The sequence below is a fragment of the Equus quagga genome, chromosome 5, assembly GCF_021613505.1.
Source record: "Equus quagga isolate Etosha38 chromosome 5, UCLA_HA_Equagga_1.0, whole genome shotgun sequence".
NCBI lineage: Eukaryota > Metazoa > Chordata > Mammalia > Perissodactyla > Equidae > Equus > Equus quagga.
In genome coordinates this window covers 93,373,365-93,384,697 of record NC_060271.1, presented here as the reverse complement: position 1 = coordinate 93,384,697, position 11,333 = coordinate 93,373,365, and the positions used below count along the sequence as shown (strand labels likewise).

Below are 11,333 nucleotides of genomic sequence, written 5' to 3'. Positions count from 1 at the left end.
CATTCTTGGAACCATGCTAATTTTTAGTAAATTCAAACTACTCTGTACAGAGTTAATAAAACTAAAGAGTTAAAGTTAGAATACACAGAGGATAAAAGGCTAGCAGAAAGAACTTGCCTGCAGAGGAGTGTATCACAGGCTCAGATGCAGCAGGAAGAGCAAAAAGTGTCTCATCTGAAAAACAAATAGAATATAACCTCAGCAGAAATAAAGACAGAGTTGGAAGGAGACTAAAGATGAGAGAAGCAAGCAAGGGTTCAGTTTATAATGAGTTAACAAAACTTTATCTACAGAGAAAAAGCCAAGATGAAAAGGAAAAAGTAGTACCATTAGTAGCACCATTAATTCAGATTAAATTATCAGGTATATTATAAAGTTGATTAAATGATATCCATAGAACCTATCATTTTTCAAGAGGCAATAACATGCTTATGTTAAAGAAATTTCACGAACCAAAACGGCTTTAAGATACTATTCTTCTCATTCAACATACTGCATCTAAAGCTTTTACTCACATTTTAGGTAGGTAAATTATCTTGTCCTAATCAAGCCAAAAATCAAAAACATGCATTTGAATAAAATAACTGCTTTCTTTGTGGGGGGGTGAAGAAGATTGGCCCTGAGCTAACATCTGTGCCAGTCTTCCTCCATTTTGTATATGGGATGCCTCCACAGCATGGTTTGATGAGCAGTGTGTAGGCCCACACCCGGGATCCAAACCCACGAACCGCAGGCCACCGAAGCAGAGAGCATGAACTTAACCACTACACCACTGAGCTGGCCCCATAAAACAACTACTTTTGCTTACTCCTTTTTTATTGGTATATGTTCAATTCAGAAGAACACTTTCAGAGAATCATGCATTTTTTTATTCCAGGTTATTTCTCTTTAAAGAAAAAGTTTCTTACAGTCATTGTACACTATTCTGTGAAGACATTAGTCCTACCTGCCATTGTCTGAATTAACAAAGAAAATACTAATTATCATTAGGAAGATCATTATTATGATCTCTCTTGTTTTGTTTAAAATTGACATTGAGGGCTACTTGTTATTCTAAGTGCTCTACACACAAGAACTCATTTTACTCCTTGCAACCCTACTGTTACAAGTGCTATCAATATCCCCCATTTAACAGATTTTTTTTAAAAAAACAACCAAGTGACCGAGAAGTTAAGAAACTCACTCAATACACAACTAGTGAGACTCAGGCAATTCAATTCCTGAGCCCATTTTCTTAACCACTATATGCAATATTTTATGGACTGAACATTTGTGTTTTCCTCCAAATTCCTATCTTGAAGGCCTAAACTCCAATGTGATAGTATCTGGAAATGGGGCCTTTGGGAGGTAATTAGGGTTACATGCGGTCAGGAGGATGGTGCCATGTGCCATGGTTGGATAGGATTAGTGCCCTTATAAGAAGAGACAGCAGAGAGCTTGCTCGTGCCTGTGTAAGAACACCTCTCTCTCCCCCCCTGCCCCGCCGCAGGCGTGTGCATGCGTGCACACACACACAAGAAGTCCTGTGAGCACACAGTGAGAATGGCAGCCACCTATATAAGCCAAGAGAAGAAGCCTCAGAAGGAAACCAACCTATCTGGCACCTTGATCTTAGACTTCCCAGCCTCCGGAACTGTGAGAAAGAAATTTCTGTTGTTTAAGCTACCCAGTCTACAGTACTTTGGTCTGGCAGCCTGAGCCAACTAACACACTATATAGTTGGTATATTAACCTTGTACAATGTCATTTTATACCTGCAGCTGGGAGATCCTAGGCTACAGATCATCTGTGGTTCATACTAGAGAAAGCCTCTAGCAAAAGACAATTTGAAAAAGCCTGAGGGATGACAAGGTATTCCTTTACTGGAGAGGACCTGATAAATTTGGACACTTCTACCTGGAAGGACAAACTAGACAAGACTGACTGATCAACAACAACAAAAAAATCAACGCGATATGGCTATCATGGACTTGTCTTCCAACGGTATTCCCCTTGATGAATAGAAGAGTTAAATTCACAATGTCATATAAATTTTAGATAAATCCATACTGGGCATAATACCATATCTAAAGGATTCCTAGATGAGGTGGTGAGGGGAAATCCATGAAATGTGTTTAAAAGGGTCTCCTAAAACCTAGAACAATAGGTGAATGGGCCACTCATCCAAACCAGTAAGATATAATACCTGATGAGATTTTATAAAACGTACACAGGTGTGCCCTCTTTTTAAAGATGACTTGCTATGTGATCTTAGTTAAGTTACGCAATACCCCACTTGTAAAAGGAAGGAACCTGAAAATTCCTTTCAGCTAAAATAATGAATTATAATATTGTATAAAACAGATTTGGAGGTCAAAGAGCAAAACCAAATAATTACACAGCTGCTCCATCTAAATACAAAAGATAACAAATCTTAACAAAATGGTTGTCTTTTCATCTAGACAATATGGTTAAAAGCCACTAATTCAGAAGCCAGTCTACTTGGAAAGTTAACTAGAAACATGTTACTGTTAAAATTAGAGAACAAACTACATCTAAATTGTGCCAAAAATTTAAAGCATTTTAAAAAATGTATCTTTATTCCTATCTAATACCAGAATCTCTCTTATAGTAAAAACTGCATTCCTGGCACTTGGCCAACTGAGAATGTTTACAAATTGGTACTTTAAATATTCACTAAATTTCCAAAAAGGAAAAAAATCTTAATTTGGTAAAAATGAGGTTTAATCCAAAATTAACCACAAAACAAGTTTTGCATTACTAAAAGCACTTATAAAAAAATCCAGAAGAGGTCACTACCATTTGGCCTACAACAAGAAGAGAATTGCTCAAACTCCTACTGAAGCAATCCTGGATCACGGGATCAAACTGCCTTTCTTCAAATCCCAGATCCATCACTCATAACTGTGTAACCCTGAGAAAGGTATTATTTAACCTTTCTGTGCCTCATTTGTAAAATAAGGATAATAGTAGTATCTACCTGAAAATGCTGTGAAGGAGGAAGTGAGACAGAAGAAAGAAATAACTTGCCCTCAATCACAGAGCAAGGAGCCCAGAGAGCCAAGATTTAAACAGGTCTAATTCCTAAATTCATGTGCTTTATCTTCCAAGGGATGTTTATGTACAAGCACAACTGATGTAAATTCTTCTTAATCAGCCCCTCGAGTTTGAGCTCCTGAAACAAGAAAAATTACCACCCAGAAAATACCCTGTAATTATGCGAAATATCTGATTAATTGCTTCTGCTTCACAATATAATAACATTTATGGAGATGATAACACTGGCCAGACATATTTCAGATGCTCTTTCAATACTCAAAACTATCCCATCAAGTAGGTACTACTGTTTTCCTCACTTCACAGATGAGGAAACAGGCATAAAAAGGGTTAACTTCCCCAGAGTCAGAAAACTGAAAGGGATGGATCTGAGTTTTGAATCCAGAGAGTTTACAAGTCATGCTCTTTTCTTTAACCACTGTACACTACTTCCTTTCTTGGACTTTACTATATAAATTAAGGATTTAAAAAGGACTAATAAATAAAATTAAGGATGTTACAAGAAAATTTTGATCAACCAATACTCATATATAATAAGCTAGCAAATTCTAACACTAAAACACCTAGAAGTTATTTCTTGTTTTGAAAAAAATTACTGATTTTAGATTAGTCTTCCTTTTTCTGTAAAAGATTCTGACTTTCACAAGTTAATAAACTATTTTATAATCAGGGATACCAAATTAAGTATAAGGTATAACATTCTGAATTACTGAGATATGGTATACCTACATTTAAATTACTGGGCTTACAAAAAAGGTAAACAGGGGCTGGCCTGGTGGCGAGGTGGTTAAGTTCACGTGCTCCACTTCAGTGGCCCAGGATTCACAGGTTTGGATCCCAGACGTGGACCTACACATCGCTTATCAAGCCATGCTGCGGCAGCATCCCACACACAAAATAGAGAAAGACTGGCACAGATGTTACCCCAGAGCCAATCTTCCTCACCAAAAATAAAAATAAAAAACACAAAGGTAAACAACTGCCCTCCTTCTATGATCTACTCATAATGCCAAATTCTAACTAATGAATGAAATTAAAACTTAATCATTTGTGCTATTCTGAACAGACAGCCAGAAAAATATAATAAATATGAAAGCCTTAGTGATACCCATACCAAGTAAAAACGCAGTGGCATAATTCAAAACAAACAAAACAACAATCAAGTTTTCAGTAAGTAACAAGCAAAGGGGAAGCCAGAACTTAATTATTAAGTCTCTCCACTCTACTGCCATCAAATTAATATTCCTAAAAGGACAATTTTATATATTCTCTTGCCCAAAAACATTTAAAAGCTCCCAGTTACTCACTGTCTTATACCTAAAACCCTTAGTCAGATAAATAAGGCCCTGTACCATATGGCTCCAACTAAACTGTCTAAACTTATCTCAACAACTCCTCACGTATCATCTATGCTAACCAAACACAATTCTCCCTAAGCAAACCCATCCTTCCCCCCTTTCTTGGTATACCTGAATGTTGACATCCAGCAAAATTCAAATTCACCATATTCAGCCTTACTAACTTGATTTCCAAAATATAAACTCAATCCTCATTTTTGTCAACCTTCTACCACATTTCCAGTTACCTAAGCTCAGAGAATTAAGTAACTTACTCAAAGTCACATAGTTAATAACGAAACTAGAAAATTTTAATTTAACTTTGTTACCCCAAACAGATATACATTTATTTCCTTATCACCCTCAATAAAATGAGCAGAATCATTAAACTACTTATAATGACAGCATGAAAGATCAACACCATTCACAAAACAACTTTTTCCAAATGATCTATTCCTCACGTTGGCCCTAATGCTAGATTCATTTCCTTAGCTAAGCCTAAACCTAGAGGGTAAATTCAGACTAACTGCTACAGGGCTACACACTTTGAATGCTAATTACTTCCATCACACAAGGATCAGTTATAAAACTAAAGTTGACTAAAGAAATTTCCTTGTTAAGTACATCACTTTTTTAAAAAGTAAAAGTAGTATGTCAGTTTTTAATTTCTTAACAGTCATTTAAAAAAAATATGCTATCACAATCTCACCAGTGTTCACACACTCTTATACTATTTTCCCTACATATTCATTTCAAAAAAATGCATTTATCAGCCAAACATGTAGTTGGTCAGTAAAATCATATCTAATTTATAAAACAAAGAAAATAAACGGCATTTTAAAACTTAGAGAACTTCTGCTTCTAGCTATAAGAAGAATTATATCAGACTAACTTAATAACGTAAACTACAAAACTGAGCAAAATATATGAAGCGACTGTCTTGATGGACAACGGGCAACAGAGGAGTGTGATTCCTGAGGAGTGGAAAGCACATCAGATGAGTGCCCTGGATTTCTGCCTGATGGCATTTTCTGGTCTACAGCACAGGGAAGAGGAGCCCAAGAGTACTGTGCTCTGGTGAGCTGAGGAGGTTGCTGAGTTGTCTGGAATTTGTGCAGCAGGGTAATATGTAAAGGAAAGCTTCACAGAAAAGGAGCTAGAGAAATCTGGATAGGGGCTCCCTTTAAATATTTGGCTAAATACTGTGCTGCACATAGACTCAGATAGGTCTAGCACAGAAATCTTTGATAGAGTTGAGAGCAGAACGGATATTCTGGAGGTCAGACTGTGCCAGAAGACTTGACCTAAAAGTTCTGACCAAAGTGGAGAGATCTCAATGAACACCCCAAATATAAAAATGAGACCTCAGAAAAGGCACACCTTAAGAGTGGGACCACTCTAACCCTAAAGTAAAGGATATTATAGACCAAGAGTCAGCAAAATATGGCTCATGGGCTAAAGCTGTACTGGACAACAGCAGGCCCAGTTAGGTATTGTCTATGGCTACTTTTGCATCGTAAGGGTGAAGAGGAGCAGTTATGACAGAAACTGTATGACCCACGAGCCTAAAATATTTACTACTTGGCCCTTAAAGAAAGTCAGCCAACCCCTGCTGTAGCCCCATCCTAACTTTAAAATCAAGACTTGAAAAGATCAAGAAGATTTGCCAGTAAATTAACTGTCTGCCTGAAGAAAACAAACACCACATCCAAGACAACCAATATAAAATAAAAATTACTGAACATAAAAACAAGAAAATTAAGAACAAGAAAAAACAGCCACTGTAAACAAACACAGAAATAATGTAGATCTTGGATTACCAAACATTAAAATGAAAATTTAAATAGTTATTAAAATATTCCTATGTACGTAGAATAAGTAAAAGATGGACATAATGAGTGAACAGAGAGAGAATCTTGGTAGAAAACCAAAAAGAACCAAATGGAGAGTCTATAAGTGAAAATTACATTAAGTGAAAGGAAAAAAATGAGATGGGCTTAAAAGCAGATTGGACAGTGCAGAAGAAAAGATCAATAAACTTAAAGAGCAACAGAAAGGAACTGTCTAAACTGAAGCACAGCAGGGTAAAAAAGCCTGGGGAAAAAAAGAATGGACAGCCTCGTGACTTGTGAGACAATCAAGCGTTTAAAGCATATTCAATTGGGGTCCTCCAAAAAGGCCAACAGTGACTGAAGCAGGAGAAAAAGAAAAAGTAAAGATATAATGGTCTAAAATTTGACAACTGTGATGGAAAATACCAACCAACAGATGCAAGAGGCTCAATGAACCCCAAGCAGGATAAACACAAACCACAAAGAAATACATTGTAGAGGTCAAATTGTTGAAAACCAAAGATTGAGAAAATCTTAAAAACAGGAAAAAGGCAAGGGAACAACAGGATGAATGACTTGACCTGTCATTAGAAACACCACAATCGAAAAGATAATGGGGCACCGCTCATCAAGCCATGCTGAAGCGGCATCCCACATACCACAACTAGAAGGACCCACAACTAAAAATACACAACTATGTACCAAGGGGCTTTGGGGAGAAAAAGGAAAAGTAAAATCTTTTGTAAAAAAGGAGCAAGTGCTCTTTTAAAAAAAAGAAAATGGAACATCTGTAAAAATGGTGAAAAAACTGACCACCTAGAATTCTACACAGTCAATCATCATTATTCACTGATTCCCTATTTGCAAATTTGCCTACTCACTAAATTGGTAATCCCCAAATCAATAACTTATGGCAGCAGACATGAAACATTCCAGTCACCCAACAAGTGTTCCCAGCCGAGGTCAAACAAGCCCTATGCCTTCTTGTTTCAGCTGTCATACTGCAAACAAGCATTCTTTTTGTGGTCTATTTAGGGCAACATTTTTTCACATTCTTGTGCTTTCTGTTGGTTAACTTTGCTGTTTAAAATGGCCCCTACGCATAGTGCTGAAGTGCAGTCTAGTGTTCTTAACCACAAGAAGGCTGTGATGTACCTTACAGAGAAAACACATGTTAGATAAGCTTCATTCAGGCATGAGTTATAGTGCTGTTGGCCATGAGTTCTCTGTTAACAAATCAATAATATACAGTAAATAAAGTGTCTTTAAATAGAAACACATAAAACAAAGTTATGTACTGATCTGTTGACAAAAATGCTATGACTAGAGGTTCAAAGGAACGTAACCCTGTATCTCCCCTAGGGACAATGTTTTCAGTGACTTTAGAATGTAACTACAATGAATAACAAGATTGACTGTATATTTCAAAAATATCCTTCAAAAATAAAGATGATAAAGATATTATCAGATAAACAAAATATGAAAACAAAAGCTGAAAGAAATTATCACCAAGAGACCAGCACTACAAGAAATGTTAAATGATGGTCTTCAGACTGAAGGAAAATGATACCAGATAGAAACCTAGATCTCATGAAGGAACAAACAATGGCAAAAATGGTAAATATATGAGCAGACATAAAATATTCTCACTTTTTATTTCTCTAAAGAGTAATTGATTTTTCAAGCTCAAATAAGTGCAATATACAATAATATATCAGAGGCAAAATGTATGACAATGAAAAGCACAAAGGATGGAGGGAATATATGGAGGTATAAAAGAACAAAAAGCAGATGGGACAAAGAGAAAACAAAGACTTTTAAATGAACCTTATTAATAACCACATTGAATGCATATGGTCCCAATTAAAAGGTGGAGATTTTCAGATGAGATAAAAACCCTACTATGTACCATTTATAGTACACACACTTGAAATATAAAAACACAGGTAGGTTAAAAGCAAAAGAATGTAAAAGGATATGTTATCCAAGCACTTACCCTACAAAGTCTGGAGTGGCTATAGTAATGTCAAGCAAAGCAGATTCAAAGACAAGGGTATTAGTTTGAGATTACCAGAGATAAAGAGGAACATTTGATAATGATAAAGGAGTAAACAGACATAACACTGAATAGATATAACAGCACTAAATGTGTATGGGAAGGGTGATGGGAAATACAAGCAAAAATTAAAGGGAGATACAGACAAATCTACAAATTTTATTGAAAAACTTTAACACTCAACTCTCAGTTAATTGATAGATTAGACACACACACACACAATCAGTAAGGATATAGATGATTCAGACAACACTATCAATGAACTAAACCTAACTGACTTTTACAGAGCACTACAAACAACAACAAAGGACACAGTCTTCACAAGTACACATGGAACATTGATCAAGATAAACCATTTCCTGGTCTATAAAAAAAAGTCTCAATAAACTTAAAAGGACTGAAATCATGCAGTGTATTTTTCTTGAGCATATGAATTAAATTGAAATCAGTAAGACAAAAATATCTGGAAAATCCTTGAATATCTGGAAATTAAACTACAGAATTCTGAATAACCCATGGATCAAAGAATATATCACAGAGGAAATTAAAGAATATTTTAAATCAAATGATAACAGAAATTTGTGGGACACAGCTAAACCAATGCTTAGAAATTTATAGCTCTAAATGCTTTTAGAAAAAAGGGTTGAATTCAAAGTTTAAAGCTTCCATCTTAAGAAACTAGAAAAAGAAGAGTAACTTAAACCCAAGGAAGTAGAAGAAAATAAATAATAAAAAAATAAGAGTAGAAACCAATGATATAGAGAATAAGCAAACAAGAGAAAAATCAATGAAACCAAAAGTTGGTTCCTTAGAAAGATCAATAGAATTGATAATCCCTAAAATGATCAAGAAAAAGAGAGAAAAACAAGTATCCGAAATAAAAGAGTGACTATCACTACAGATCCTAAAAACCTGAGAATATTATGAACAACTTTATGCCAATATATTAGACAACTTAGATGAGTAGACAAATTCCTTGATGTCCACTCATCAAGATGAAATAGACAAATTTCTTGAAAGGCATACATTTCCAAAACTGACACAGCAGAAATAGAAAATCTGAATAGCCCTATATCACCTAAAGAAAATATACTTGTAATGTAAAACCTTCTCCACAAAGAAAACTCTAAGCTCAGATGGCTACACTAGTAAATTCTATAAACATCTAAGGATGCTTATACAAACTCTTTCAACATATAAAGGAAGAGCAAACACTTCCCAAAGTGTATTATAGACTTAAGTATTAATATCCAAACTAGACAAAGATATTACAAGAAAATTAATTTACATAAAAATATCACTTACACATACATGCAAAAAGCTTTAACAAGATATTAGCAAATTGAACCTAGCAATTTATAAAAAGTATATTCATTACCAAGAGAGGTTTAATCCTAGGAATGCAAGGTTGGTTCAACACATTCAAAAATCAAACAATGAAATTTACCATATTAACAGCCTGAAAAAGAAGAGTCATATGATTATCTCAGTAGAGGCCAAAAGGCATCTGATAAAATTCAATACCTTTTTCATAAAAATTCTCAGCAAACTGGGAATAGAAGGAAATGTTCTCAACTAAGGGTCAGGACATCTAAGAAAAATATTCAGCTAACATCATACTTAATAGTGAAACACTAAACACACTTCCTCAAGATGCAGAATAAAGCAAGGAATCCACTTGCCTTCTCACCACATTTAGGCATAAAGATCAGAATGGAAAAGTAAAACTATTTAACTTACAAACAACAGGACTGCATAGTTAGGAAATCCTAATGGTTAAAAAAAAAAGCTAATAAACCCTATTAATGCTAATAAGTGAATTTAGGAAGGATGCAGGACAGATCCAAGAACAGTACACAAAAATCATTGTATCTCCATATGCTAGCAACTAACAAAAGAAAAATGGAAAATGTCTTTAAATGTCATTTACAATAGCAAGAAAAAAACATTAAAATACTTAGGAAAATTTTTAACAATAAAGGTGCAAAATCTCTACACTGAAAACTACAAAACACTGCTGAGAGAAATTAAAGAAGACAAACAACGGAACAACGGGGCAGGGGGGAGACCATGTTCACGGATTGAAAGACTTAATATTGTTGAGTATCAGGAAAGAGTTCTCTATGAGTTTCTTGTGTTGTTGCACATCTTGCGAGGAGAGGGACTGGGCACTGACTGCCTTTGTTCCTGACTATCTTTTCAAAGATGCTTATATAGTATACAGCATTTTCCTCTTGAGCAACAGGCAGGCATGCTCATTATGTAACATAAGATTCAGTTTCTCTAAGCCCAAGGTCCCTCTTCTGTAATACAACCCACAGCAAGTACAAGTGTCACTTGGCCCTCTCCATGTTGCCCTATGGGCAATGGAGCTCAGGGAACCTGTGCAAGAAAATGCTGATATCCTGGCTACTATCATTGCTGTGAGTAATAAAGTCCTTTGTCTCTAATCCAGGCATCTGTGTCTTCTGCCAACACCCATGATACTATGGCAGGCTAACTTCTTAGCTTGTTACAGGGTAAATCTCAAATTCTAAGATGTCAATTCTGCCCATATTGATCTCTACACTCAATACAATCCTAATCAAATTCCCACCAGGCATTCTGTAGAAATGAACAAGCTGATTCTAAAATGTGTATCGAAACAGAAAGTACCTAGAAAGGGCAGAACAATTAAAAAAAAAAACCCTAAAGTAGTCACACTACTTGATTTTAAGACATTATAAAGCTATAGTAACCAAAACAGTCTGGTATTGGCATAAGGACAGACAAACAGATCTAGAAAACAAAATAGATATATATAAATAGACACATGTTCAATTGATTTTCGACAAAAGCACCAAAGCAATTCAACAGAGAAAGACAAATTCTTCCAAAAAAAATTCTCCTGGAACAAATGGATGTCTATATGGAAAAAAACACATCAATCTGGATCTGTAACTCCTCCATAGACAAAAATTAGTTCAAGATGGATCACAGATTTAAACATAAAAGCTAAAACTATAAGGCTTCTAGAAGAAAACACAGAATGTCTTCACAGCCTTGGAGTAG

General features: G+C 35.4%; 1 protein-coding gene across 1 annotated transcript in view; it reads right to left on the bottom strand.

The window, feature by feature from the left end:
• The window catches only part of RTN4 (reticulon 4), a 79,013-nt gene that overhangs the window by 52,258 nt on the left and 15,422 nt on the right, over window positions 1-11,333 (bottom strand). The window contains exon 2 of the mRNA XM_046661455.1: window positions 118-174. Within this exon, the coding sequence (XP_046517411.1) occupies window positions 118-174 (57 nt within the window). The remainder of the gene's footprint in view (window positions 1-117; window positions 175-11,333) is intronic.